This window comes from Caretta caretta, chromosome 5 (assembly GCF_965140235.1).
Source record: "Caretta caretta isolate rCarCar2 chromosome 5, rCarCar1.hap1, whole genome shotgun sequence".
Classification (NCBI taxonomy): domain Eukaryota; kingdom Metazoa; phylum Chordata; order Testudines; family Cheloniidae; genus Caretta; species Caretta caretta.
Genome location: NC_134210.1, coordinates 795,712 through 822,962, shown reverse-complemented (window position 1 = coordinate 822,962; position 27,251 = coordinate 795,712). Strand labels below are relative to the sequence as shown.

At 55.0% G+C, this 27,251-nt stretch overlaps 2 protein-coding genes across 3 annotated transcripts in view; both read left to right on the top strand.

Moving 5' to 3' along the window:
• The window catches only part of LOC142072081 (avidin-like), a 23,714-nt gene extending 8,065 nt beyond the window's left edge, over nucleotides 1–15,649 (top strand). The window contains exon 4 of one of the 2 annotated variants that reach the window (XM_075128295.1): nucleotides 15,384–15,649. In XM_075128295.1, the coding sequence (XP_074984396.1) occupies nucleotides 15,384–15,453 (70 nt within the window). In that variant the 3' untranslated portion in view covers nucleotides 15,454–15,649. Of the gene's footprint in view, nucleotides 1–269; nucleotides 1,160–15,383 lie in introns of those variants that run through there. The other variant, XM_075128294.1, reaches the window with a different exon arrangement.
• On the top strand, nucleotides 4,714–27,251 carry LOC142072082 (non-lysosomal glucosylceramidase-like). Its single transcript, XM_075128296.1, has 3 exons — nucleotides 4,714–4,788; nucleotides 25,539–25,730; nucleotides 25,814–27,251. The coding sequence occupies exons 2-3, from the start codon at nucleotides 25,596–25,598 to the stop codon at nucleotides 26,048–26,050; spliced, it is 372 nt and encodes a 123-aa protein (XP_074984397.1). The 5' UTR covers nucleotides 4,714–4,788; nucleotides 25,539–25,595; the 3' UTR covers nucleotides 26,051–27,251.

The window sequence follows — 27,251 nt, the reverse complement described above, 5'->3', positions numbered from 1 at the left end:
TGAGGTAACGCCCATATTAATTGTCTGCCAGCCCCTGCATGGAGCTGCTGGGGGCCCCGTGAGATGAAGCCTGGACGAGGGGCGTTCCCCAGACAGCGGTGCTCAGCACCCAGACTAGGTGCCCTGGGGATGGGGTGTCCCTCTTTGGGCTTCTCTCCTCAGGCTCATGCACCTTCTGCCCCTGCCTCTTTCTCCCCTCTAGTGTATGGGGCAGCCCCGAGTGCAGGCCCGTGCTGGGCCAGTGACCCAGGCTCTGTGCTTCCCCGCAGGGTCGGTACAAACGTTTTCACTCGGATCAAGGTGCAGAATGTGGGTGAATCATTGAGGAACGACCTGTGACCAGTGATCCCAGCAGCACCGTGACCACACTCTGCAGCCCCAGGGCTCCTGGCCCCCCATCCGGGACTGTCCTGGGCTCTCTCGAGAGCGTGTCGCCCGGCCTCAGGGCTGTTTGCTGGGCTGCAGAATCACCCGTCTCTGTCTCCAACTCCCCCTCGCTCTCCGGTGACCCCCCCAGACTCGCTGTCCCACCCCCCCATGCTGCAGTTTAGTTCCTTTCCCAGTAAAGCTCTCGCGCGGGAGGCAAATGAGTCTCTGGTGTTTTTACCGCTCTTGGCCCTTGGGGTGAAGCTGTTGCTGAGCCGTGACTCCCACCTGCCCCTCCCTGGATTCCCCGGGAGGTGCCGGATTCTCTCCCGTTAGCCAGGCCCTTCCTGGGACACCCCTTGGCAGGTTCATCCCCCTGGGTCGCTCCTTTGCTCCCTGGACACTCAATAACAGATTTAAAAGTAGCCATCCTTCAACAAAAAAACTTCAGAAACACACTTCAAAGAGAAACTGCAGAGCTACAATTCATCTGCAAACTTACAACCATTAATTTGGGCTTGACCAGGGACTGGGAGTGGCTGGCTCACTACAAAAGCAACTTTCCCTCTCTTGGTATTGACACCTCCTCATCAGCTATTGGGAGTGGACCACATCCCCCCTGACTGAACTGGCCTTGTCAGCCCTGGTTCTCCCCTTGTAAGGTATCTCCCTTCTCTTCATGTGCCAGTATAACTTTGCCTGTATCTGTAATTTTCACTCCATGCATCTGAAGAAGTGGGTTTTTTACCCATGAAAGCTTCTGCCCAAATAAATCGGGTTAGTCTTTAAAGTGCCACTTACTCCTCGTTGTTTTTGTGGATACAGACTGACACGGTGAGCCCCCGATACTCCTTTGCTCACTGCCCATCGCTCTGTCCAGAGGCACCCGCTATCAGCCTGGACTCAGCTCAGCCTGGTGCTCTGGTCTGGGAGTCCCTGGGTGTCCCTGTTACCCCAACTCCCAACCACTTTGCTACTGAAATATCCAAGTCTGAGGCAGAAACTGAGGGACCGTCTAGACCTGCCTGAGCAGCCAGGTCTGAAAGGGGTCAGGCTGCATCACGCCCGGAAGACTGGGGCACGGGGATTTCTGAACCCGGTCATAACCCACCCACCTGCAGAGACCGCCCTGCGCTCGGAGCGCCGCAGCATCCTGGCTGAACGTCCAGCTCAGAGGCCCTTTGGGCACGGGGCAAGAGGCTGCAGAGCGAGTGCGATTCCCTGTCTCTGCACAACCTCGCTCCCCAGGCTGGCCAGGAGCTGTGCTCCATTTTCCGTCCCCAGGGCCCATGCTGTCCACAGCACTGCCAGCCCCCAGCCTTTGGGCTCATGAGTCAAACTCCAAAATCATGATTGACTTAAAAATCCTGGGGTTTTTAAATAGAACGCTGTGTTGTTAAAACTGCCCTCCAGTTATTGAGCCATTGGGGTTAGCTGCCAGCAGCAGTCCACACTGTGGGATCATCCCAGTTCAAAATTCAACCTTAAATGCACACACACAATTGCAGGTTGCAAACAAAACCTTCCAAACGTGACCAGAGTGCAAAGCAATGCAGCAATGCTTGCCTGAGTCTGCAGGGAGCCTGACACAACAGCTCTGAGCGGTGTAGACAGCTCATGTGTCTCAGTGCGGCGTTAACTCAGGCGGCCAATGATGAGGATGATGATGATGTAAATGTCAACATTATGAACTATTTCCCTGCATGACAGGAAAGGGAGGACCAGAGTGTGAAGAGTGACGCACTCCCTTCTGGAAACTTGTCTACATGGGAAAGTTAAGGTGCTCTGAGCTAAGCTGTGAATTGAAAGAGCTCGAGTTTCTACGGCTGTAAGGCCCCGCGCAGACACTCCTTTTTGGGCAGGCTCGCCTTTTCTCAGTTCTGTTTATTGTTTTGAAAGAGGTTTAAGAATAACTGAAAACAGTCGCTCTTAGTCCAGAATCCGAGTGTCCACACGGGGAGTTTTACCGCTATAACAGGCACATCGAGTTGCAGTGGGGGAGGTTTAGATTGGATATTAGGAAAAACTTTTTCACTAAGAGGGTGGTGAAACACTGGAATGCGTTACCTAGGGAGGTGGTAGAATCTCCTTCCTTAGAGGTTTTTAAGGTCAGGCTTGACAAAGCCCTGGCTGGGATGATTTAACTGGGAATTGGTCCTGCTTCGAGCAGGGGGTTGGACTAGATGACCTTCTGGGGTCCCTTCCAACCCTGATATTCTATGATTCTATGATTCTATGATCGGTTTCACGATAGTGGGGTAATTACATGGGTCAAATGTTTCTGTGTGGACAAGCGTAGTTTGACTCGTAATAACTTGGGTTTCCTGTCATAGTGCCCCCGGGTGCCTGGAGGCGGCCTTGCAAGCAGTCCTCAACCCCTGTGCCTCTGCAGCCCATCTGCCTCTCCTCGGGTCCTCCGTGGCTCAGCCCTCCGGCCAGTCACCTAAAGTCCAAGCCCTGTCTGGGGTGCCCAGACTCCCCAAATGACGCCAGCTTGAACAACCGTCCCAAATTACCTAAACAAAAGGCCCTTCTCGCCCTCCTGGGCTCTACCCACATTTCTTACTCTTACCAGTGCGCTGGCCCCCCAGGATTTTCCCACTGAGAGTCCAAATGCCCCGTCCATCACCCTGATCATCCACCCCGCCGGGCCTCCTCTTCGGCTCCCTGCTCCTGTAGGCCCTGGCTCAGGGTCCCTCACCGGAGCCTTCCCTGCTCCCTGTGGGCTCTGTGAGTCCCTGTTCCCTTTCCAGAACAGTGACCCCAGGACGGCCTCCCTGGATCGTCCCCTTCCCCAGGGCCCAGCACGGAGATCAGTTCTATCCCCAGGCCTTTCCCTATCTCCTCTCTCCTGGGTCTGCTCCCTTCAGCGGAGATCCCTCAGCTTCTTTCAAGGCCCAAGTGCCTAACAGGTCTAGCTCGGTCTGCTCTCTCCGGCCAGGAGGCCATTCATTAATCACCCCACAGGTACGGCCCATGACTCTGTTTCTTCCTCGTCTAGCAGGTGACAGGGTTTCGCCCCATCACAGACCCCCACCAGCATGAACCTCGCTGCAGGCCGCGTCTAGGGGGTGACTCCCAGCTCACATAGACTTCCCCGGGCTAGCACTCAGTGCGGTACAGCGCTGCCAGGAGCAGCGAAGCCGAGGTAGCCTAGGCAGCGGGAGTGGTGGCATGGGCCAGCCAACCCCGTACAAACCTGCCCGGACCCGTGCACGTACTCAGGGCGGCTAGCCTGGGCCATGGCTGTCCGTGCTACCCTGGCTACCCGGCTGTGTTTGGCACACTCGCTCGATGAGGCATGTGTACGCGCGTGGGGCTCACCCCCAGCTCACGGTGTAGACGTAGCCTCAGGGCATACCCACAGTGCGCCGGCAGGTTGTGACTGCCACTCCCGTAGCTGTGCCGGAGACGGCCGCAACCCCCGGGCCAGGAAGCTGCGGCCACAGGGCCAGCCGTGCTGCAGCCCCTGCTAAGAATTACCCATGGAAAGCCTAGGCCGAAGCGTGCCCTAGTGCGGCTGCACCGCCCTGTTACCCCAGCCCGCGAGAGAAAAGCTCGCTCAGGCATGACCACGTGAGCTGTGGTTACGCCAGGGACTGCAGTGCAGACGTACCCTCAGTTACTGAACAGCTCGTGCCGCCCTTGTGCACCAGGTCAGAGCCCCCGTTCCTGAGCCCCCTTGTTCAACGCGCAGCCCGCGGCAGTGAGCAGGGGAACACCAGCTCTTTCTGCTCTGGGGCACGTCCGGCTGCACCTGCAGGGAAAAGGGAGCCCACAGACCCGGGGAAGGGTTCTCGGAGGTCTGACACTCACTGCTTCCGAGAATCCCTGCCTGCTTCCAGGCTGCCCACGGGGATTGTTAATGGTGGGTGTTGTGGTGAAGCCTGCGGGCCCCGCTCCCACGCCTGGGTCCCACACACACCAAAAGGCAGCCTCTGAAGAACGCGCTCAGAGCCTCAGTACAAAGCCGAGATTCCTGGGCGTTAGGGGCCATTCTGACCATCCAGCCTGAGCTCCTGCACAGGCCAGGCCAGAGACCCCACCCAAAGTCTCCCAACCCCCCGACAGGGGCAGCTGGCCCCAAAAGGGGGGTCGGGCCCCTGTCTACCTGCAACGGGCTTCTTTCAGGAGAACCAGCCCGTCTCAGCCCAGCTGTGAACAATCAACTGGCTGCTGGCTGCTGGCTGCCTGGCTAACGAGCCCCTGGGCCCCGTACTAGGCTACGGAGCTCAGCTGGTCGAGAGGCTCCTAGAGAGAAGCTCCAGGAAGGGAGGTGGGGCAGGACCAGGCTGTGAGGAGCCGTGTGCTGTGGGAGGAGGGCTGCAGCTGGCAGGAAGGCCCCAGCTCCAGAAACAGGATCACGCGGAGGGGGAGCGTGCCTTGAGGGTGCAGCCGGGACCTGGCACTGCCGGACTCGTGGTAACTGATAAACTCAGAGGGCGTCAGCCTTCCTGCTTGGAAAGCTGGGTGAGGGGCTTTCTTGTGTCTCTGGGACCTTTCTGTCAATGAATTCAGAACCTCGGAATGGGAGTGGTGCTGTTTGATGTGAGGGTTGGATTTATTGATGACCTAACAGGGGAAATGAAGGCAGGGCCCAGCTGCGAGGAGGCTTGGGGATGGCAGGTGACACCTACACCCACTAGCCTGGGGCGGAGCTCTGAGACAGAGACCCCCAACTCAGTGATGGAGACGCCACCGTGTCCCCGGGGAAGCTGTTCCAATGGTTAAAGCCCCGTTGATAAAACTCTGGTCTGCTCGGGTGGAGATACAGAAAAGTGGCAGGATCTCCCGGAGAGCTGGAGGGCGGGAGTTCGGGGGAGACGAAAGGAGCTAAGTGGGTCGGGCCTGGCCTGGCCTTGCTACGAGGGAGGCTGTGTTTACACGCCAGCCAGCACAGCTGCAGCACCGTATTGTAAACGCTTCCTACGCTGGCGGAAGGAGGTGTCCCGTCAGTGCAGTGAATCCACCCCTGGAAGCCGCTGGAAGCTCGCCAGCGTAGACGTGGCCTGAGTCGCTCAGGGCCGTGAAAACTCTCACGCGCTGAGCACTGTAATGATCTCGCCCTAACCCCGGTGTAGCTGGAGCTGGGCTGACAGAGGAATTCTCCCAAGCCCACACCTACGCCGGGGCTTCGGGCAGCCCCATTCCAGTGCTCAGGGCGTGACAGTCTGCATGGCCGTGAGTGACTCAGGCCACGTCTTCACCGTGCAGCCGCTCTCAGGTTCGGGCCACGTCGCTCGTGCAGCTGCTCTCCTGGTGGCGGAATAAAACCACCTCCCCCGAGGGGCAGTAGCTGTGCTGGGGGGTGGGGGGCTCTCCCACCAACACAGCGCTGGGCACACGGCCACTTACGCCTTCTCAACTTAAGTTGCTCACGGGAGTGTTTTTTTAACACCCCTGAGCGACATAAGCTTTGCTGGCCTCAGTGGCCGTGTAGACGTGGCCTTAGATAGGTCCATCTGACTTTAAAGCGTAGGCCTGGCAAGAGAGCAGACACGTCTGCAGTCATGTCCCGCCTTGCAGACAGTCTCCGCATGCCCAGGTGTGATTTACCAACTCTCTCTCCCTGGCGCTGGGGGTGGCGCGGGTGCCCCAGACTCTGTCACTTCCCAGCACGCCGTTATTGTGCAGTCTGGGGGTTCCCCTGCCTCATGTTACCTCCTGACCCGCTGCTCACGATCCTCTGCTTCAGCCCCTGCTAACTTACCCTAACGATTGCCCCATGAGCCACTGCAGTGTCGCCCGGCCACACATCCCTTTTCCCTTTCACAGCAAAGCAGCTGATTGATTCTGAGAAATCACACAGCAGTAAGGAAACAAACAAGAGAGGAAGCTGCCCATCCCACCCTGCAAATTGCTCACAGTATAAATAACATCCCAGCTAGGTGTAGCCAGCTACTGAGGCTGGTATCAGCTGTGGGGCCCAGAGCCATAAACAAGGGCTTATCTGTGAGCCCCAGAGGCAGCTGGCTGGAGGAAGCAGAACATCTGACACCTGCAGCCAGCTTGGAATACCAGAGGTGATAAGCAAAATCAGCTTCTCCCACAGTTGCCAACTTTCACACGGTAAATAGGGGAAGCTGCCAGCGGCCGTCCACACTGTGTGATCATCCCACTTCAAAGTTCAACCTTAAACGCACACACAGAATTGCAGGTTGCAAACAAAACCTTCCAAACGTGAACAGAGTGCAAAGCAATGTGGCCAGTCACCTAAAGTCCAAGCCCTGTCCAGGGTGCCCAGACTCCCCAAATGAACGCCAGCTTGAACAACCGTCCCAAAGTACCTAAACAAAAGGCCCTTCGCGCCCTCTGGGGCTCTACTCACATTTCTTACTCTTACCAGTGTGCTGGACCCCCAGGATTTTCCCACTGAGAATCCAAATGCCCCATCCATCACCCTGATCATAGAATCATAGAATACCAGGGTGGGAAGGGACCTCAGGAGGTCATCTAGTCCAACCCCCTGCTCAAAGCAGGACCAATCCCCAATTAAATCATCCCAGCCAGGGCTTTGTCAAGCCTGACCTTAAAAACCTCTAAGGATGGAGATTCCACCACCTCCTGAGGTAACGCATTCCAGTGCTTCACCACCCTCCTAGTGAAAAAGTTTTTCCTAATATCCAACCTAAACCTCCCCCACTGCAACTTGAGACCATTACTCCTTGTCCTGTCATCTGCTACCACTGAGAATAGTCTAGAACCATCCTCTTTGGAACCCCCTTTCAGGGAGTTGAAAACAGCTATCAAATCCCCCCTCATTCTTCTCTTCCGCAGACTAAACAATCCAAGTTCCCTCAGCCTCTCCTCATAAGTCATGTGTTCCAGACCCCGAATCATTTTTGTTGCCCTCTGCTGGACGTTTTCCAATTTTTCCACATCCTTCTTGTAGTGTGGGGCCCAAAACTGGACACAGTACTCCAGATGAGGCCTCACTAATGTCGAATAGAGGGGGACGATCACGTCCCTCGATCTGCTGGCAATGCCCCTACGTATACATCCCAAAATGCCATTGGCCTTCTTGGCAACAAGGGCACACTGTTGACTCCTATCCAGCTTCTCGTCCACTGTAACCCCTAGGTCCTTTTCTGCAGAACTGCTGCCGAGCCATTCGGTCCCTAGTCTGTAGCGGTGCATGGGATTCTTTCGTCCTAAGTGCAGGACTCTGCACTTGTCTTTGTTGAACCTCATCAGATTTCTTTTGGCCCAATCCTCTAATTTGTCTAGGGCCCTCTGTATCCTATCCCTACCCTCCAGCGTATCTACCTCTCCTCCCAGTTTAGGGTCATCTGCAAACTTGCTGAGGGTGCAATCCACACCATCCTCCAGATCATTAATGAAGATATTGAACAAAACCGGCCCCAGAACTGACCCTTGGGGCACTCCACTTTATACCGGCTGCCAACTAGACATGGAGCCATTGATCACTACCCGTTGAGCCCGACAATCTAGCCAGCTTTCTACCCACCTTATAGTCCATTCATCCAGCCCATACTTCTTTAACTTGCTGGCAAGAATACTGTGGGAGACCGTGTCAAAAGCTTTGCTAAAGTCAAGGAACAACACGTCCACTGCTTTCCCCTCATCCACAGAGCCAGTTATCTCGTCATAGAAGGCAATTAGATTAGTCAGGCATGACTTGCCCTTGGTGAATCCATGCTGACTGTTCCTGATCACTTTCCTCTCCTCTAAGTGCTTCAGAACTGATTCCTTGAGGACCTGCTCCATGATTTTTCCAGGGACTGAGGTGAGGCTGACTGGCCTGTAGTTCCCAGGATCCTCCTTCTTCCCTTTTTTAAAGATGGGCACTACATTAGTCTTTTTCCAGTCATCCGGGACTTCCCCCGATCGCCACGAGTTTTCAGAGATAATGGCCAATGGCTCTGTAATCACATCCGCCAACTCCTTGAGGACTCTCATATGCAGTGCATCTGGCCGCATGGACTTGTGCTCGTCCAGCTTTTCTAAATAGTCCCGAACCACTTCTTTCTCCACAGAGGGCTGGTCGCCTCCTCCCCATGCTGTGCTGCCCAGGGCAGTAGTCTGGGAGCTGACCTTGTTCGTGAAGACACAGGCAAAAAAGCATTGAGTACATTAGCTTTTTCCACATCCTCTGTCTCTAGGTTGTCTCCCTCATTCAGTAAGGGGCCCACACTTTCCTTGACTTTCTTCTTGTTGCTAACATATCTGAAGAAACCCTTCTTGTTACTCTTAACATCTCTTGCTAGCTGCAACTCCAGGTGTGATTTGGCCTTCCTGATTTCACTCCTGCATCCCTGAGCAATATTTTTATACTCATCTGTTAGCTGTCGGCCAAGGATGTTTGGTGAGGTGCCAGCTATGCCCGTTTATACCATCCGTGACTTTAACCGCTAGGACGCACTGTCCCTTCACGGCGGGCAGCCCGGGCTAGGCTGACGGGTGCCCCAAGGTCCTAACCACCCGTGACTTTAACTGCTAGAGCTCAGAGCTCCTTCGCAGCGGGCAGCCAGGATTGACTGACAGGTGCCCCAAGAGTTTGCCCCGTGGAGGCGGCACAACTCAACGCTAGGCTCTTAGTACTCTCACCTAATGGCCAGGCTTTAGAGCCAAAACGGCTGAGGTTCTTTAATTGTGTTGGCTGCTTTACAGTAAACCAGAGAAAACAAGTCAGGCTTATGCACAAATGGTTACCAAAATTTATTAAGCTAGATTCTAATCATGTGGTTACAAAATTGCTAGTGCCTACTTATTTAAATGTAGAGATGTTACACACACAAACAAGTTACAAAACTGAAGCCACAATCCCAAAGAAAGAAAACAAAGTATAGAGCTGTATTTCAAAATATGTGTACACTAAAGATAGGAGATCAGGTGTGGGTGCTTCTTACCCTCCTTGCGTCTCTCGATTCCAGCGGTGCCAAGCCAGGATCGGTCACTCAATTCCGCGGAAAGACGAATAAGGGACAAGGCTTAGGGACCCTCTTAGCTGCAGAAGCCTTGGGAGGCTGTCACTTATCTGACCAGCAGATAGATAGTGAAAAGCACTCAAAAATCATGGTGCTGTAGGTCCCCTACTTATACCTCTGTACTCCTTTATTCTCTTTCTCCTTTCTTATGCCAAATTGAGGCTGGTCTGTCGGGGTGACGCCAGCTTTCGCAAGAGTAGTTTACACCTGCAAGGGAGAGAAACAATAAGTTTCGACTACTGGACATTTCTTTTATCAGGGTAAATATTTTCCCACCTAGGATGTTGGGGTGTGAGCATCACGCTATTTAGTAGGGGCTAAGAGCCATGTCTGTCACAGGGCCTCTGCCTGCTGTGAGCTTAATCGTTGTATCTGCTCCCCGAGGCACATTGTAGCAGCACACCTGTGCTTTTCACAGCTTCAAAGGCTGTGCTGGAATATATGTTAAGTGCCCTGTTCCGGCTTCCTCCTGTGTTTCCAGCAATGCTGGTCTGAGGGGGTAGGGGGGCTGGCTGTCTGGCTACATCATCCCTGGTCATTTGTCCAATCTTCCACTTCTTGTAAGCTTCTTGTAAGCAAATTGGAGGATTGGGCCAAAAGAAATCTGATGAAGTTCAATAAGGATAAGTGCAGGGTCCTGCACTTAGGACGGAAGAACCCAATGCACAGCTACAGACTAGGGACCGAATGGCTAGGCAGCAGTTCTGCGGAAAAGGACCTAGGGGTGACAGTGGACGAGAAGCTGGATATGAGTCAGCAGTGTGCCCTTGTTGCCAAGAAGGCCAATGGCATTTTGGGATGTATAAGTAGGGGCATAGCGAGCAGATCGAGGGACGTGATCGTTCCCCTCTATTCGACATTAGTGAGGCCTCATCTGGAGTACTGTGTCCAGTTTTGGGCCCCACACTTCAAGAAGGATGTGGATAAATTGGAGAGAGTCCAGCGAAGGGCAACAAAAATGATTAGGGGTCTGGAACACATGAGTTATGAGGAGAGGCTGAGGAAGCTGGGATTGTTTAGCCTGCAGAAGAGAAGAATGAGGGGGGATTTGATAGCTGCTTTCAACTACCTGAAAGGGGGTTCCAAAGAGGATGGCTCTAGACTGTTCTCAATGGTATCAGATGACAGAACGAGGAGTAATGGTCTCAAGCTGCAGTGGGGGAGGTTTAGATTGGATATTAGGAAAAACTTTTTCACTAAGAGGGTGGTGAAACACTGGAATGCGTTACCTAGGGAGGTGGTAGAATCTCCTTCCTTAGAGGTTTTTAAGGTCAGGCTTGACAAAGCCCTGGCTGGGATGATTTAACTGGGAATTGGTCCTGCTTCGAGCAGGGGGTTGGACTAGATGACCTTCTGGGGTCCCTTCCAACCCTTATATTCTATGATTCTATGATTCTATGATTCTTTTTTGTGTTCAAGATCAGCAAGGATTTCACTGTTAAGCCAAGCTGGTCGCCTGCCATATTTACTATTCTTTCTACACATCGGGATGGTTTGTCCCTGTAACCTCAATAAGGATTCTTTAAAATACAGCCAGCTCTCCTGGACTCCTTTCCCCCTCATGTTATTCTCCCAGGGGATCTTGCCCATCACTTCCCGGAGGGAGTCAAAGTCTGCTTTTCTGAAGTCCAGGGTCCGTATTCTGCTGCTCTCCTTTCTTCCTTGTGTAAGGGGACTGTTGCCTCCTTACTAACATTCAGTTAATAATAATAACATTATTCCATCACTGCTACAAGCCTGATCCAAGAACTTTGCCATTACTGTATGTCATTGATTCCATTGAACCCATTCTAGCTCTCATCTCTATTTCTTTCCTTTTATGAATAAACCTTTAGATTTTAGATTCGAAAGGATTGGCAACAGTGTGATTTGTGGGTAAGATCTGATTTGTATATTGACCTGGGTCTGGGGCTTGGTCCTTTGGGATCAAGGGAACCTTTTTTCTTTTACTGGGGTATTGGTTTTCATAACTATTCGTCCCCATAACGAGTGGCACTGGTGGGGATACTGGGAAACGATAGTGTCTAAGGGAATTGCTTGTGTGACTTGTGGTTAGCCAATGGGGTAAAATCAGAGTCCTCTCTGTTTGGCTGGTTTGGTTTGTCTTGGTGTGCAGAGGACCCCCAGCCTTGGGCTGTGACTGCCCTGCTCTAAGCAATTTGTCCTGAATAGGCACTCTCAGTTGGGTCCCGCCAGAACCAGCATCGTAGGGACTCTCCGTTCTCCCAAACCAGACGTCCCTGGCAAGGAGATTGTGGGCTAGTCTACACTACAGTTAGGTCAACCTCTCCGTACGCTCAGGGCTGTGAACAGTGTCACACCCACTGCGATATACAGTAGTTAAGCCTAGACGCTGCTAGACGGACGACCTTACTGTTAGACCCTGTAATAGAGTTCTCCCTATGGGATGGGGAGCAAGCAGATACCGGACAAAGTGTTGGTATATAATACTCTAAATGTTCTTTACTGATTTCAAAACAAATTTTACTCACTCCGCATTCACACCCCAAACTTACTATACCAGAGTCCAAAGGTCAGAATGGTCCCGAGGGCCAGTCGAGGTTCCTTCCGTCAGGATAAGATCATAAGATGCAGGGAAGAGCCAGCGAAAACCACATCTATATCCACACGGGACTCTGGATGAATAAACGACTCCGATTTGCAAAAATCATAGGCATGCATTTATAGTCCATTTTGTCGCATCCTTGGTTCTTTGCTTTTGTTTACTAGGCCTTCTACCCACACAATTCCGAAGAGACAATCCTGAGGGGGGCCACCATGATCCAAGGCATTCCATTTCCTCCAATTCTTATACAATTTTATATCCGTCCAGCTCGTGGTGTTTCCTTTTCTGATGATTTTCCATATCTGTCTCAGAGCATAAGATTGTTAGAACTATTTGTGCAAAAACAGTCCTTGACCTTAAGTCCTTGCTTCGGTTGCTAACTTGCAACACAAGTATTCATGTCAAGCATGAGTTGTGACGATGTGACGCAGCAGAGAGGGGGGAGTGTTGACCTGGGAATGTGCCCTGGGGATTGGAGACCTGAGAGCCTGTCACCTGAGCCGGGAGGGGGAGGGGAATGTGGACGGAGGCTGCAGGAGAGAGCCTGCTGGGGGGTTTAGTTTCAGTTTGGGGCTGGGTGGAGGAACGCAGGGAACACCAGGGCTGGGGTCTAAGCTCCCTGCTCCCCAGAAGGACTTGACTGAGGGGTCCTCGTTGTACCCACAGCTCTGTTTGTTCCTGTTGTCCAATAAACCTTCCATTTTACTGGCTGGCTGAGAGTCTCAGTGAATCCCAGGAAGAGGGGTGCAGGGCCCGGACTCCCCCACACTCCGTGACACGTGTCATTCATACCAGGCCGCAATGACCTATAACATATTACATGGATCTAGGAATCACAGTGTAGATTCATATAGATATATAGACCAGCATCACTACTGCCTCTCGGAGAGGCGGATTCCCCACCGCGATGGGAGAACCCCGTCCATCGCTGTAGTCAGTGTCACACTGCAGCTCCGTGGCTCTCACATTGCTCGTGCAGACACGGCCTCAAATGTTCCGCTCTCTTGAAGCAGGGACCCCGGTCACCTGGGCGCCTGTCCACGGAGCTCCAGTGGCAGCCCAAAGGGATGTCCGTGTGTTTAACCTTCAACTCTGTAGCGCTCCTCGACCTTTACACAGCCCCCAGCGTGGGTGTCCTGGAGAGGGGTGTTTGGAGCAGGGCAGGGCAGAGCCCTGATATGTTATTCACCATGTTATTAAATTATTAGGGGGCTGGGGCACATGACTTACGAGGAGAGGCTGAGGGAACTGGGATTATTTAGTCTGCAGAAGAGAAGAGTGAGGGGGGATTTGATAGCTGCTTTCAACTACCTGAAGGGGGGTGTCACGGAGTCCCTGGGCGATGCTCTGGAACTGCTCCCCATGAAGCCAGTCAGGACTCTGGGGCAGTCGCCTTTCTGGGAGCAGCCTGTCTTCAGGACACACAGCTCACACAGCTTCCACCTTCCTGGGTCTGACCTGGGAGCATTCAGCATCCTCTGCCCCACCGTGCGCTTCCCACAGCGAGTCCGCCCAGGCGGAGTCCTGGGGCAGCCAGAGGGTCCTGCCCCCCAACTTCGCAGTCAGACGTGATTCTCAGCCAGCCAGTAAAACAGAGGTTTATTAGACGACAGGAACATGGTCTAACACAGAGCTTGTAGGTGCAGAGAACAGGACCCCTCAGCTGGGTCCATTTTGGGGGGCAGTGAGCCAGACAACCACGTCTGCCCTTCACTCCATGTCCCAGCCAGCCCCAAACTGAAACTCCCTCCAGCCCCTCCTCCTCTGGGCTTTGTCCCTTTCCCAGGCCAGGAGGTCACCGGATTCCTTTGTTCTCCAACCCTTTAGCTCTCACCTTGCAGGGGGGAAGGGCCCAGGCCATCAGTTGCCAGGAAACAGGGTGTCGGCCATTCTCTGTGTCCAGACCCCTGCACACACCTGCCCTCTAGGGCTCTGCAATGATCATACACCCTTACCCCACCCCTAGAGACTTAAGAACTGCCTAGGGGAAACTGAGGCACCCCCACACTATTCAGAGGAAACATTAAGAACAGTCCCACTTCGTCACAGGAGGAGACTCAGGTGATGGGGTGGGGACCAGTCCCGTGGCCGGAGGAGACAGGCAATGGCCTGCAGTGGGGAGCAGCACGTCTTCCCCAGACGCTCCTGCACTGACCACTGTGAGCCTGACTCTGGCAGGGAGGAGGAGAGAACTCGGTGACAGGACCATCAGAAAAGCCCCAGAAGTCCTAAGCATCTGCAGATGGCCATCAGGTCCCCCCTCACTCTTCTGTTCTCAAGAATAACCATGCACAGTATTTCTACCCTTTCCTCAGGTTGCATTTTCTAAACCATTGATCGTTTTTCTTGCTCTCCTCTGGCCCCTCTCCAATTTCTCCACATCTTTCCTAAAGCGCAGCACCCAGACCTGGCCCAGGCCTCCAGCTGAGGCCTCCCCAGCGTGAGGAGAGGACAATCACCTCCCCTCTCGTACATATAACGCTCCTGTTAACACAGCCCTCGATTCGATCAGCCTTTTCCCCAGCTGCATCACGCTGTGGGCTCATGTTCAGTTTGTGATCCACGACACCCCACAGCTGGTTTCAGCAGTGCTCCCTCCTAGCTAGATGATCCCCACTTTGTAGCTGTGCATAGGATTTTTCGCTCCTGGCTGAAGTACTTTGCACTTGTCTTCTTTGAATTTCATCCAGGTGAACTCAGACCAATTGTCCAATTTCTCAAGGTCACTCTGGATTTTAATCCTGCCCCCAAGTGCTGCCAGCCCCTCCCAGCCTGGTGTCACCCCCACATTGTATAAGCCCCCTCGCCATGCCATTGTCCAAGTCCTACATGAAAACACTGAGTAGCAGCGGCCCCAGGACTGACCCCTGGGGAGGGGGCCCAGGCCTCTGGTGCTACTTCGTGCCCCTCCCTGCGGCAAGGGAGCTCCTGCCTGGTGACCTGTTTGTGCCCAGCCCTCCTCAGAGCACAGGCTGGCACCCAGTGTGTCAGCAGCCAGGCGGGAGGCTACTGGGGGGCTGGGGGCACCTCCCGGGGGCACCAAGGGGAGATTTGAGCGAGTGGCTGCTGAAGGGCCCCTGCCCTCAATGGCCCTGCTGAGCACCATGGGGATGTGCAGCCTGCGGAGCCCCTGCCCCCCCCACCCCGGGTGCTGCTGGGTGGCTCTGAGGCCCTGCCAGTGCGGGGTGCCCACAGCCAGGCTGCCTCCCTGGGCTGGGCGGCTGGGTGCCCCCCTGAGGTAACGCCCATATTAATTGTCTGCCAGCCCCTGCATGGAGCTGCTGGGGGCCCCGTGAGATGGAGCCTGGACGAGGGGCGTTCCCCAGACAGCGGTGCTCAGCACCCAGACTAGGTGCCCTGGGGATGGGGTGTCCCTCTTTGGGCTTCTCTCCTCAGGCTCATGCACCTTCTGCCCCTGCCTCTTTCTCCCCTCTAGTGTATGGGGCAGCCCCGAGTGCAGGCCCATGCTGGGCCAGTAACCCAGGCTCTGTGCTTCCCCGCAGGGTCGGTACAAACGTTTTCACTCGGATCAAGGTGCAGAACGTGGGCGAATCCGTGAGGACTGAAGTGTGACCGGTGATCCTGTCCGGGATTGACCTGGGCTCTCTCGAGAGCGTCTCGCCCGGCCTCAGGGCTGTTTGCTGGGCTGCAGAATCACCCGTCTCTGTCTCCAACTCCCCCTCGCTCTCCGGTGACCCCCCCAGAATCGCTGTCCCCACCCCCCCATGCTGCAGTTTAGTTCCTTTCCCAGTAAAGCTCTCGCGCGGGAGGCAAATGAGTCTCTGGTGTTTTTACTGCTCTTGGCCCTTGGGGTGAAGCTGTTGCTGAGCCGTGACTCCCACCTGCCCCTCCCTGGATTCCCCGGGAGGTGCCGGATTCTCTCCCGTTAGCCGGGCCCTTCCTGGGACACCCCTTGGCAGGTTCATCCCCCTGGGTCGCTCCTTTGCTCCCTGCCCGTGGCTCTGGTGGCTCTAGCCAGGGTCCGTGGGTGCAGCTGCCCCCACACATACCATGCCCAGATGTGCACAACCGCACCTGCACCTGACCTGGCCGAGACAGAGCACAGCCAGCACCCGGATCCCACTTCATCTGCCATCGCCCGGCTCCTCTCAGTGCCAGGGACCGACAGGAGCCTTGAGCCAGCAGGGAGGCATGAGGATTTCGGGGGGGCGCGGGACAAGGCAGCCTGTTCACATCCTGCCTGGCAGGGGGCGGCCCAGTCCGTGATCACAGTCAGGCACTGCTGGGTAAAGGAGCCTGGTTACAAGAGGAAGGGAAAGGAGAGGAGAGGGGCTTCTACTGTCTTCTGGGAGTACCTGTCTCAGGGGGAGGACACTGCTCAGTGTCCTTATTACCTGTCTAATGAGCTGGGCTGAGCCAGTTCTAAAATAGTGAATGATGCAGAGTGAGGGTGCTGTAGAGGTAACAGCTGTAAGTAGGGTGTGAGTGAACCATCCCCTGACATCCAGTGGGGAGCTGGGCGGAAAGACTCCCGGAGCAGACTGCGTTTGCATAGACACACCCACTCAGCCTCGGTGTGGGGCAGACAGAGCTGCTTTGCCCCATGATCCCTTTTGGCTGGGGTTGGGTTACAGATCCCTCCAGGGCTGAGTGCAGGGGCAAGGAAATGTGGTTATGCTCATTGTACGAGTAAAGGACAGCCAAACTGCACCCTACATGCACTGATTGCGGGAGTCACCCTCAGCCGTAACTCACTTGCTAAGCAGTGGGGAGGGAGGCCAAAGCCAAGTCATGCAAGTGGGTGAGTGTTTGTTCTTGAGTGGGTGGGTGTTGTTTCTAGTGTTTAAAGATAGGGCTGGCTAGTCTCAAGGGAGCGATCCTGGTCCTGTTTAATGATTCTTAGATCTAGTATCAGTGGTAAAAAGAAAAGGAGTACTTGTGGCACCTTAGAGACTAACCAATTTATTTGAGCATGAGCTTTCGTGAGCTACAGCTCACTTCATCGGATGCATACCGTGGAAACTGCAGCAGACTTTATATATACACAGAGAATATGAAACAATACCTCCTCCCACCCCACTGTCCTGCTGGTAATAGCTTATCTAAAGTGATCAACAGGTGGGCCATTTCCAGCACAAATCCAGGTTTTCTCACCCTCCACCCCCCCACACAAATTCACTCTCCTGCTGGTGCTAGCCCATCCAAAGTGACAACTCTTTACATAATCAAGTCGCGCTATTTCCTGCATAGATCCAGGTTTTCTCACATCCCCCCCACCCCCATACACACACAAACTCACTCTCCTGCTGGTAATAGCTCATCTAAACTGACCACTCTCCAAGTTTAAATCCAAGTTAAACCAGAACATCGGGGGGGGGGGGGGGTAGGAAAAAACAAGAGGAAACAGGCTACCTTGCATAATGACTTAGCCACTCCCAGTCTCTATTTAAGCCTAAATTAATAGTATCCAATTTGCAAATGAATTCCAATTCAGCAGTTTCTCGCTGGAGTCTGGATTTGAAGTTTTTTTGTTTTAAGATAGCGACCTTCATGTCTGTGATTGCGTGACCAGAGAGATTGAAGTGTTCTCCGACTGGTTTATGAATGTTATAATTCTTGACATCTGATTTGTGTCCATTTATTCTTTTACGTAGAGACTGTCCAGTTTGACCAATGTACATGGCAGAGGGGCATTGCTGGCACATGATGGCATATATCACATTGGTGGATGTGCAGGTGAACGAGCCTCTGATAGTGTGGCTGATGTTATTAGGCCCTGTGATGGTGTCCCCTGAATAGATATGTGGGCACAATTGGCAACGGGCTTTGTTGCAAGGATAAGTTCCTGGGTTAGTGGTTCTGTTGTGTGGTATGTGGTTGTTGGTGAGTATTTGCTTCAGGTTGCGGGGCTGTCTGTAGGCAAGGACTGGCCTGTCTCCCAAGACTTGTGAGAGTGTTGGGTCATCCTTTAGGATAGGTTGTAGATCCTTAATAATGCGTTGGAGGGGTTTTAGTTGGGGGCTGAAGGTGACCGCTAGTGGTGTTCTGTTATTTTCTTTGTTAGGCCTGTCCTGTAGTAGGTAACTTCCGGGAACTCTTCTGGCTCTATCAATCTGTTTCTTTACTTCTGCAGGTGGGTATTGTAGTTGTAAGAAAGCTTGACAGAGATCTTGTAGGTGTTTGTCTCTGTCTGAGGGGTTGGAGCAAATGCGGTTGTATCGCAGAGCTTGGCTGTAGACGATGGATCGTGTCGTGTGGTCAGGGTGAAAGCTGGAGGCATGCAGGTAGGAATAGCGGTCAGTAGGTTTCCGGTATAGGGTGGTGTTTATGTGACCATTGTTTATGAGCACTGTAGTGTCCAGGAAGTGGATCTCTTGTGTGGACTGGACCAGCCTGAGGTTGGTGGTGGGATGAGTTTGTGTGTGTATGGGGGTGGGGGGGATGTGAGAAAACCTGGATCTATGCAGGAAATAGCCCGACTTGATTATGTAAAGAGTTGTCACTTTGGATGGGCTAGCACCAGCAGGAGAGTGAATTTGTGTGGGGGGGTGGAGGGTGAGAAAACCTGGATTTGTGCTGGAAATGGCCCACCTGTTGATCACTTTAGATAAGCTATTACCAGCAGGACAGTGGGGTGGGAGGAGGTATTGTTTCATATTCTCTGTGTGTATATAAAGTCTGCTGCAGTTTCCACGGTATACATCTGATGAAGTGGGCTGTAGCTCACGAAAGCTCATGCTCAAATAAATTGGTTAGTCTCTAAGGTGCCACAAGTCCTCCTTTTCTGACAGCCGATGATGCTTTAATCTAGCAGACAAAGGTGTCTGGAATCTGAAACCAGACGTATCCAAATTAGAAATGAAGTGGAACTTTTTACCGGTGCAGGTGATTAGCCAATGGGACAACTGAGCTGGGCACATGGTGGATCCTCCATGACTTGGAATCTTTACGTCAAGACGGAGTCTGTTTCCAAAAGCTCCCTCTGGCTCGACCAGCCATGGCAGGCTGGACACTGGGATACCTGGGGGAGGTCCCCAGGGCTGGGTTACCTGGGAGGCCAGGTTGCGGCTGATCACAGGGAGGACAATGGCGTGATCAAATGACCGGGAGGAAGATATCAGCTGCACTTTGTATGGCCTGCTGAGGGTTGGGGAGGCCAGAGGCTGAGGGGTAGAACCAGGGCCTGAAGGAGATGGTGAGGAGGTGGAGATGGTGATGGTGAGGAGGAAGCCAGCAGACTTTGGAGATGGCCTCGGCATGTGGGGCCTGGGAGGCGGAGTCCAAGTGTCCCCCAGCCTGCAGGCCTCTCCCCTTCCTGGCCCTGACCCGGCTCATGGAGCCGCCCCTGAAAATGGAGTCATTGCACTGCTCCGCCGTCTGGGCCGGTGCCTGGGAAAGTGCGTCATCGGGGAGAGATGGGCTCTTTGTGGCCCGGGAGTCGTGTCATCGCCACAGAGCGCACCCCCTCCCTCCACCCTGGGCTCTGGGCTCGGTGTCTCTGGGGGACACCGAGCACGTGGCACCGTCTCTCCCTCTGTCTCCTCTCCGGCTCCCTCGCAGACTCAACAACCGTCTTCGTGGGCCAGTGCTTCGTGGATGATAAAGGGAAGGAAACTCTGAAGACCATGTGGCTGCTGCGTGAGGAGGTTGGATCCCCTGGAGATGGCTGGAGAGCGACCAGGTGGGTGAGGGGCACAGACTGCCCAGGAGCGAAGGTGCAGCCTGCAGAGCTGGGACTGCAGGGCCTGGCCCCGTCTCTGCTCGGCGCTGTGCCAAGGGCTGGGATCCCGAGCCCGGCTCTGGGGCTGTGCGGGATGAGATGGCCAAGGGCAGGGCAGGGCTCTCAGCCCAAAATCACAAATCCATCCCCTGTACCTGGCTGGAGGAGAAGGAGGTGGTGTGAACGTGAATGAAGGTTTATTCCCCAAATGTGCTGAGTTCCCTGGGCCCTGTCACACCCCAGGGCTGTGTGTGATCCCCTGGCGGGTCAGGCCGGGGCAGGGCCATGTCCTCCCATCGCTCTTCTTCAAGAACTTGCTAATGGGTGAGCAACCCAGCGGGAGTGTGGGCATCCTGTGAGGGGGGAGCATCCCCAGGGGAGCTTGGTGCTCCTGCCTCTCCTTGTATTGGGCAGCCCCCAGTGCAGGCCCATGCTAGGCCAGTAACACCAGCTCTGTGCTTCCCTGCAGGGTCGGCACAAACGTTTTCACCCGGAAACGAAATGTAGAGCGGGGGAAAATCCTTCAGCAGCACTCTCCACCCTGCGATGCTCCAACTCCAACCCCAACAGCACAGTGAACACGCTCTCCAGCTCCGCGGTTCCTGTGCCCACCCGGTCTTGAATTGTTCTGGCCTCTCTCGAGCGTCTCGCCCAGCAGAGTCGCCCGTCTCTGTCTCCATCTCCCCCCCAGAATCGCTGCCTCGCCCCCAACACTGCAGTTTAGTTCATTTCTCAGCAATACTCTAGCGCGGGAGGCAAATGAGTCTCTTGTGTTTTTATCTCTCTTGGCTTTTTCAGTCGTGACGCCCACCTGCCCCTCTCTGACTTCCCTGGATGGTTCCGAAATCTCTCCCATTAGCTGGGGCCTTTCTGGGACACTCCTGGCAGCTTTATTGCCCTGGGTTCACTCCTTTCCTCACTCTCCATCAGTCTATGGTAGAGATTGCACCAACCTTACTGAAGTCCCAAGGAAATGGTGCTCCCCTTCTAAATGGCCTTTACGTTCGCTCAGGACTATCCACTCTCAGTGCTCCCAGCTCAAAGGTTCATTTCTCTTAGAAAGTTTCAGCCCTTCGTGAGTTCTGAACTCTAGGTACCAAATAAACTTTGTTCCAACGGAAAAATATTGTGCCATTCTGTGTTATTATTATTTGAAAATAGTTCTTAGTTCACCATCTGCAGCAGGCTACTTAAAACTGCATAGTGACCTGGGACAAGGAGAGTGATGGGGAACTACTTAATGTAGAGGGGTCATACGGCATCGGTGGAGCATGCTGGGTTGCGAATATATTTCCCCATCTCTCTCTTTCTCAGCAGTTCAATCCCCCCTCTCAACTGCCCATCATGCTGACTGAAATGGTCTCGTCGTTTCCTTGTACTCTCCTGTTGGTTTGTCTGTATCATAGAATCATAGAAATGTAGAAATGAAAGGGACCTTGATAGGTCATCTAGTCCAATTCCTGCACTGAGGCAGGACTAAGTATTATCGAGACCATCCCTGACAGGTGTCTGTCTGAACTGTTCTAAAAACCTCCAATGACAGAAATTCCACAGCTTCCCAAGGTAACTTGTTCCAGTGCTTAACCACCACAGAAGGGCGGTCACCCATCAAGGTGGCCATCTGCAGGTAGGTCATCCCCGGGGTCTTCTGCACACCCTGGACACTTTTCCTGTATACCTCGGGGGTCAATTCAAACTTGCGCAGCAGGGCTTGTTTGAACAGTTCATAGTCCCCAGGTTCCACCCCATCCATCTGGCTGAACATCCCTATGGCCTTGGGACACAGTAAGGGGGTGAGATGCTGGAGCCTGTCTGTAGGGTCAACCTGGTGCGCATTGCAGGCCTTCTCAAAAGCAGTGAGGAAGGTGTCTACATCATCCCCTTCCTTAAACTGAGACACCACTTTGATATCGGAGTTCCCTGCGGGCTTAGCCACCCTTGGCCCATCCCCACTCACCCCAGCAGGGATCTCTCTGCCTCTCAGCTCTGCTGTCGCCAGTTCATGCCGTCTCTGCTCTTCCTCATGCTTTCACTCTCTCTCACGGTCCTGCCGTTACTTCTCACAGTCCTCCAGCTCTGTGATTGCAGAGCCATTGGCCATTATCTTTGAAAACTCGTGGCGAACGGGGGAAGTCCCGGATGACTGGAAAAAGGCTAATGTAGTGCCCATCTTTAAAAAAGGGAAGAAGGAGGATCCTGGGAACTACAGGCCAGTCAGCCTCACCTCAGTTCCCGGAAAAATCATGGAACAGGTCCTCAAGGAATCAATCCTGAAGCACTTACACGAGAGGAAAGTGATCAGGAACAGTCAGCATGGATTCACCAAGGGAAGGTCATGCCTGACTAATCTAATTGCCTTCTATGATGAGATTACTGGTTCTGTGGATGAAGGGAAAGCAGTAGATGTATTGTTTCTTGACTTTAGCAAAGCTTTTGACACGGTCTCCCACAGTATTCTTGTCAGCAAGTTAAAGAAGTATGGGCTGGATGAATGCACTATAAGGTGGGTAGAAAGTTGGCTAGATTGTCGGGCTCAACGAGTAGTGATCAATGGCTCCATGTCTAGTTGGCAGCCAGTATCAAGTGGAGTGCCCCAGGGGCTGGTCCTGGGGCCGGTTTTGTTCAATATCTTCATAAATGATCTGGAGGATGGTGTGGATTGCACTCTCAGCAAATTTGCGGATGATACTAAACTAGGAGGAGAGGTAGATATGGTGGCAGGTAGGGATAGGATACAGAGGGCCCTAGACAAATTGGAGGATTGGGCCAAAAGAAATCTGAGGAGGTTCAACAAGGATAAGTGCAGGGTCCTGCACTTAGGACGGAAGAATTTTTACCTAGGCTCAGGGAGGGATCCCTTGGGGATCAGGCCCCTGTAACACTTACTGGTCTCTTCTTTGCCCTGCAGTTTTAGTCCCCTCCCCTCCCAACCTGGTCCTGGAAGAGGCCGGCAACTTCCAGCTCCCATGGGCTGGCCGAGACGCCCCCTCACCGTCCTTGGTGCGGTGCGGCTTTCATTCGGGCGCGGAGATGGGCGCTGGGCTGGGCGGGACCCCACGTGGGGTGGGGAGCAGGACAGCGCTGGGCTGGCGGGAGCGGGGTCACCGTGCTGCTGGGAGCTTCTCCCGCCGGGGCTGGAGCGTCTTCACTAGCCCGCTGCAAGTGCACCGTGACCTGGGTGGGACATCAGGTCACCCTGCCCCAGCGCCACGTGTCACCAGCAGACCCGGCCTCGGGTGCTACATAAAGGCCAGATCCTCCCCTGGACCTGTGTGCAACCAACCCAGTGAGAGTGGGGGGCCGAGGGGAGCACCTGGTACCAGGCTCAGATGCTGCCCTAAGAACATCTCTAAAATGGGACTCTGGCCCTGGCGGAATTGGACACCCTGCACAACCCCTCCCTGAGCCTAGGTACCCTCGGTATAAAGTCCTCAGACGATACCCAGCTGGGAGGGTTTGCAAGTGCTTTGGAGGACAGGATTAAAATTCAAAATGATCTGGACAAACTGGAGAAACGGTCTGAAGTAAATAGGATGATATTCAATAAGGACAAATGCAAAGTACTCCATTGAGAAAGGAACACTCAGTTGCACACACACAGAATGGGAAATAAGTGTCTAGGAAGGAGTATTGCGGAAAGGGATCTGGGGGTCATAGTGGACCACAAGCTAAATATGAGTCAACAGTGTAACGCTGTTGCAAGAAAAGCAAACCTCATTCTGGGACGTCTTAGCAGGAGTGTTGTAAGCAAGACACGAGAAGTTATTCTTCTGCTTTACTCTGTGCTGATTAGGTCTCAACTGGAGTCTTGTGTCCAGTTCTGGGCGCCACATTTCAGGAAAGATGTGGACAAATTGGAGAGAATCCAGAGAAGAGCAACAGAAATGATTAAATGTGTAGAAAACATGACCCATGAGGGAAGATTGAAAAACTTGGGTTTGTTTAGTTTGGAGAAGAGAAGACTGAGAGGGGACATGATAACAGTTTTCAAGCACATAAAAGGCTGTTATAAGGAGAAGGGAGAGAAATTGTTCTCCTTAACCTCTGAGGACAGGACAAGAAGCAATGGGCTTAAATTGCAGCAAGGGCGGTTTAGGTTGGACTTTAGGAAAAACTGCCTCACTGTCAGGGTGGTTCAGCACTGGAATAAATTGCCCAGGGAGGTGGTGGGATCTCCATTGTCGGAGATTTCGAAGAGCAGTTTAGACAAACACCTGTCAGGGATGGTCTAGATCAGTGGTCACCCACCGGTCGATCCTCGAGGATCTCCCAGTCGATCGCGATCTTCGGCGGCCCAGCGGGGTTGCTGCTGAGACCGGCTCCCTGCCTGCCCCAGCCCCACACCACTCCCAGAAGTGGCCAGCGCGGCCCCAGGGCAGGGCGGGACGGCAGGGGTCTCCCTCCGTGCACTGCTCCTGCAGCTCCCATTGGCCGGGAATGGGGAGCTGCGGCCAATGGGAGCTGCGGGGGCTTTGCTTGCAGAGAGGGGCCGCATGCGAAGCCACATGCTGCCCGCCCCCCGCAGGGCTGCATTGGCCCCTTCTGGGAGTGGTGTGGGGCTGGGGTAGGCAGGGAGCTGGCCCTAGCAGCAGCCACGCTATGCTGCCGACCGGGAGCCACCGTAAGTAAGTGCTGCCCGGCGGGAGGCCACATTCCAACCCCCAGCCCTGAGCCCCCTTCCGGAGCTAGTACCCCAAACCTCCTCCTGCACCCCAAGCTCCATCCCTGACCCTCCCCAGAGCCAGCACCCCAAACCCTCTCCTGCACCCCAAGCCCACCGCCTCCTGCACCCCAACACTGTTCCCCAGCCCTGACTCCCCTCCCAGAGCCTGAACCCCAAACCCCCTCCTGCACCCCAAGCCCCACCCCTGACTCCCCTGCCAGAGCCAGCACCCTGTATCCCCTCCTGCACTCCAACACTCTGCCCCAGCCCAGTGAAAGTGGGGTGGGGGAGAGCGAGCAATGGGGGGGGGGAAGGAGGGGGGGCTTCGGGGAAGGGGCGGGCTCGGGGAAGGGGAAATCCTGGGTTGCACTTAAATTCAGAAAGTGACCTTGGGCGTGAAAAGGTTGGAGACCCCTGGTCTAGATAATACTTAGTCCTGCCATGAGTGCAGGGGCCTGGACTGGAGACTCCCCGAGGTCCCTGCCAGTCCTAGGACGCGCTGAGCTGCGCGTGCCCTGCTATGGCACACAAGGCTCCTGTGATATGTTCACGGGGCAGCCACGGGCAGGAGCAGGGAGCTGCTTTTACCCCTGCGCGCAGCACTGGTGCAGCCGAGACTGGGAGCCGCAGGCACTCGTTTTAAAAAGGCCTTGAACAACTGGAGAGGGTGGGGGAAAAGCCACCCCGATGGTGTGAGGGCAGGGGGTGTGAGGGTGAGAGACTGAACGTGCGCTGTCTGGTCAGTTTACCAAAGAGAAAATGGAGCGGTGACTTGCCATGGTGCACAAGGTCAGCCTGGGGCACAATCCCGGGGACTGCTGGGCTCTGTAATCCAGGAGGGACAGGCAGGACAAGAAGCCAGAGAGTTTGAGGATTAAGGAGGGGGTGGCTGAGTGGGTAAGGCTGCCGGTCAGGGGTTGAGTCTCGCCCCTCCAGTTCAGCCAGCTGCAGAATGGGAACCTGACCCCTCAGGCTAGGGCACCCAGAGGCAGGCAGACGTGGGGCCGGCCACCTCGCTCCCCTGTTTGCCGCTGGCTCGGGAACGTTGGCGAGCCATTGGGGCAGACCTGCAGGGGCCGTGGTGGCTCGCCACCTCGCTGTCGTCACGTCCAGCCTGCCGCCTCTCCACAGGGCTCAGCCCCGGGCATCTGGGTGCTCGTCCATGGCCTGTGCTGTACAGAAGGCAGATGAGGTACTGGCCCTATCTGCCTATGCTGTCTCCGAGGCCCAGCCCCTGGGGCGGTGCAGGCCGGGCCCTGGGTTCAGGGTGCGGCCCTGTGTGGCCGAGAGGCCTGATGGCGTCTCTCTCCGCAGGTGTTCCCCAGGAGCCATATTGTCAGCGCGCTGAAGACCATCTTTGAGCTGAACGTCATGAGCTTTGCCAATGGGACGATGGGCGCCGTGAACGGCATGAGGCCCGATGGGAGCCTGGACACATCCAGCCTGCAGTCCAGCGAGGCCTGGGTTGGGGTTGTGTACGCTCTGGCAGCCACCATGATCCAGGAGGTGGGTGTGTGCACGGCGCCCCTTGGCACGAGCAGCCGGTGCCAGGTGACTCTGGGCCTGACTCTCTCCTCCCTCTGCTGCAGGGCCTGGTGCAGGAGGGCTTCCACACAGCGGAGGGCTGCTACCGGACCGTGTGGGAGCGGCTGGGCATGGCCTTCCAGACGCCGGAGGCCTATTGCCAAAGGAAGCTCTTCCGCTCTCTGGCCTACATGCGCCCCCTCAGCATCTGGAGCATGCAGCTGGCCCTGGAGAGCAGAGCCCGCCAGGCGCCTGCCCCCACGGAGCTGCACCCAGTGCCGGAGACCTCCCCCCAGCCGTGAGGGAAGGAACCGGGGAGCATGTGCTGGGCCCCTCTGCAGGCCAGGGACTGTGTGGAGGCCGCTTGCCCCTTTTTAAAACGTGATTTTAATTGCTGTATCTTCCCTCCTCTTTCCCTAGCCTGTCTCTCTCCCCAGTGCACACAGACGTGCCCCTGCCCCCTCAGAGCAGCAGGGCCCCATGCTTCATGCCCTAGCTGTGTCCCTCGTCCCCAGGGCCCTCCTAGCCACAAGAGAGACAGTTCCCCGGGCCCAGATGCCTGAGTGGGGAGAGCAGCCCCGAGAGAATGAGGAGGAAGGAGCGTCCGGGGGGGGCAGTGCCCAGGATCCTTCCTCTCCCGCGTGGCTCCGGGGCTCTGCCATGCACAGGGCAAGTCCCCTCGGGAGGTGGGGAATCCCTATGGCCGGCAGGTCTCACTGCCTCCCTCAGTGCCTGTCCTGCCTGCGGCCCCACCCGGAACCGCCTGGCAGAGGGCGTGGAGGGAGGAGCACGTGGGCGTGGTGCGCACCCTGCCGGCACTTGGCTGGCACTGTCGGGGCGGGCGTGTGCCCCGGCTGCTGGGGTGCAGATTTCACCTGCCCTTGCTGGCTCAGCTGTCACCTTACACAGTGCATTTTGTCGCCATCTGTAATCGCTGCACCTGCGTGTGGGGCGTGGCAGAGCAGCATCCACTGCAGGGCACAGACCATCCGTGGGCGAGGGCCTGGTACCTGCTGAGCCCTCGCTGCAGGGAGAAGCCCCTGGGAAGCTTGGCAGCAGTTATGCTCCCCCTGGCCCCCCCCAGCTCCCCCCCTTTCAGCAGCACGGCCCATGGGAGAGGCGCAGGGAGAGTTGAAGACGTGGGCACTGCTGTGAGGGAGGGCACCATTGCCCTTCCCTGGCCCGAGGGGCTGCCCAGCTGGGCTGGGTCCCTTCAGGGTGCCTAGTCCAGGCAGGGGCCATTGGCAACCCGTGGCAAGAGCAGTTCCCCAGCATGATCCACCCCAGGCCTGGGGACCTCTGCCTGGCCTCCGACAATCCTCATCCCAAATGAACTCTTCTTGGACGGGCGGTGTCTGTCCCTGGCACTGCAGCACCCCCACCCCTGCATGGCCACTGCACACCATCACAGCTGGCACTGGACCATGGGGCTCAAGGGAGCTGTTTTTAAATGCTGAATAATTTTAATTTAAAATCATCATAATAAAATATCATCTGCCTGTG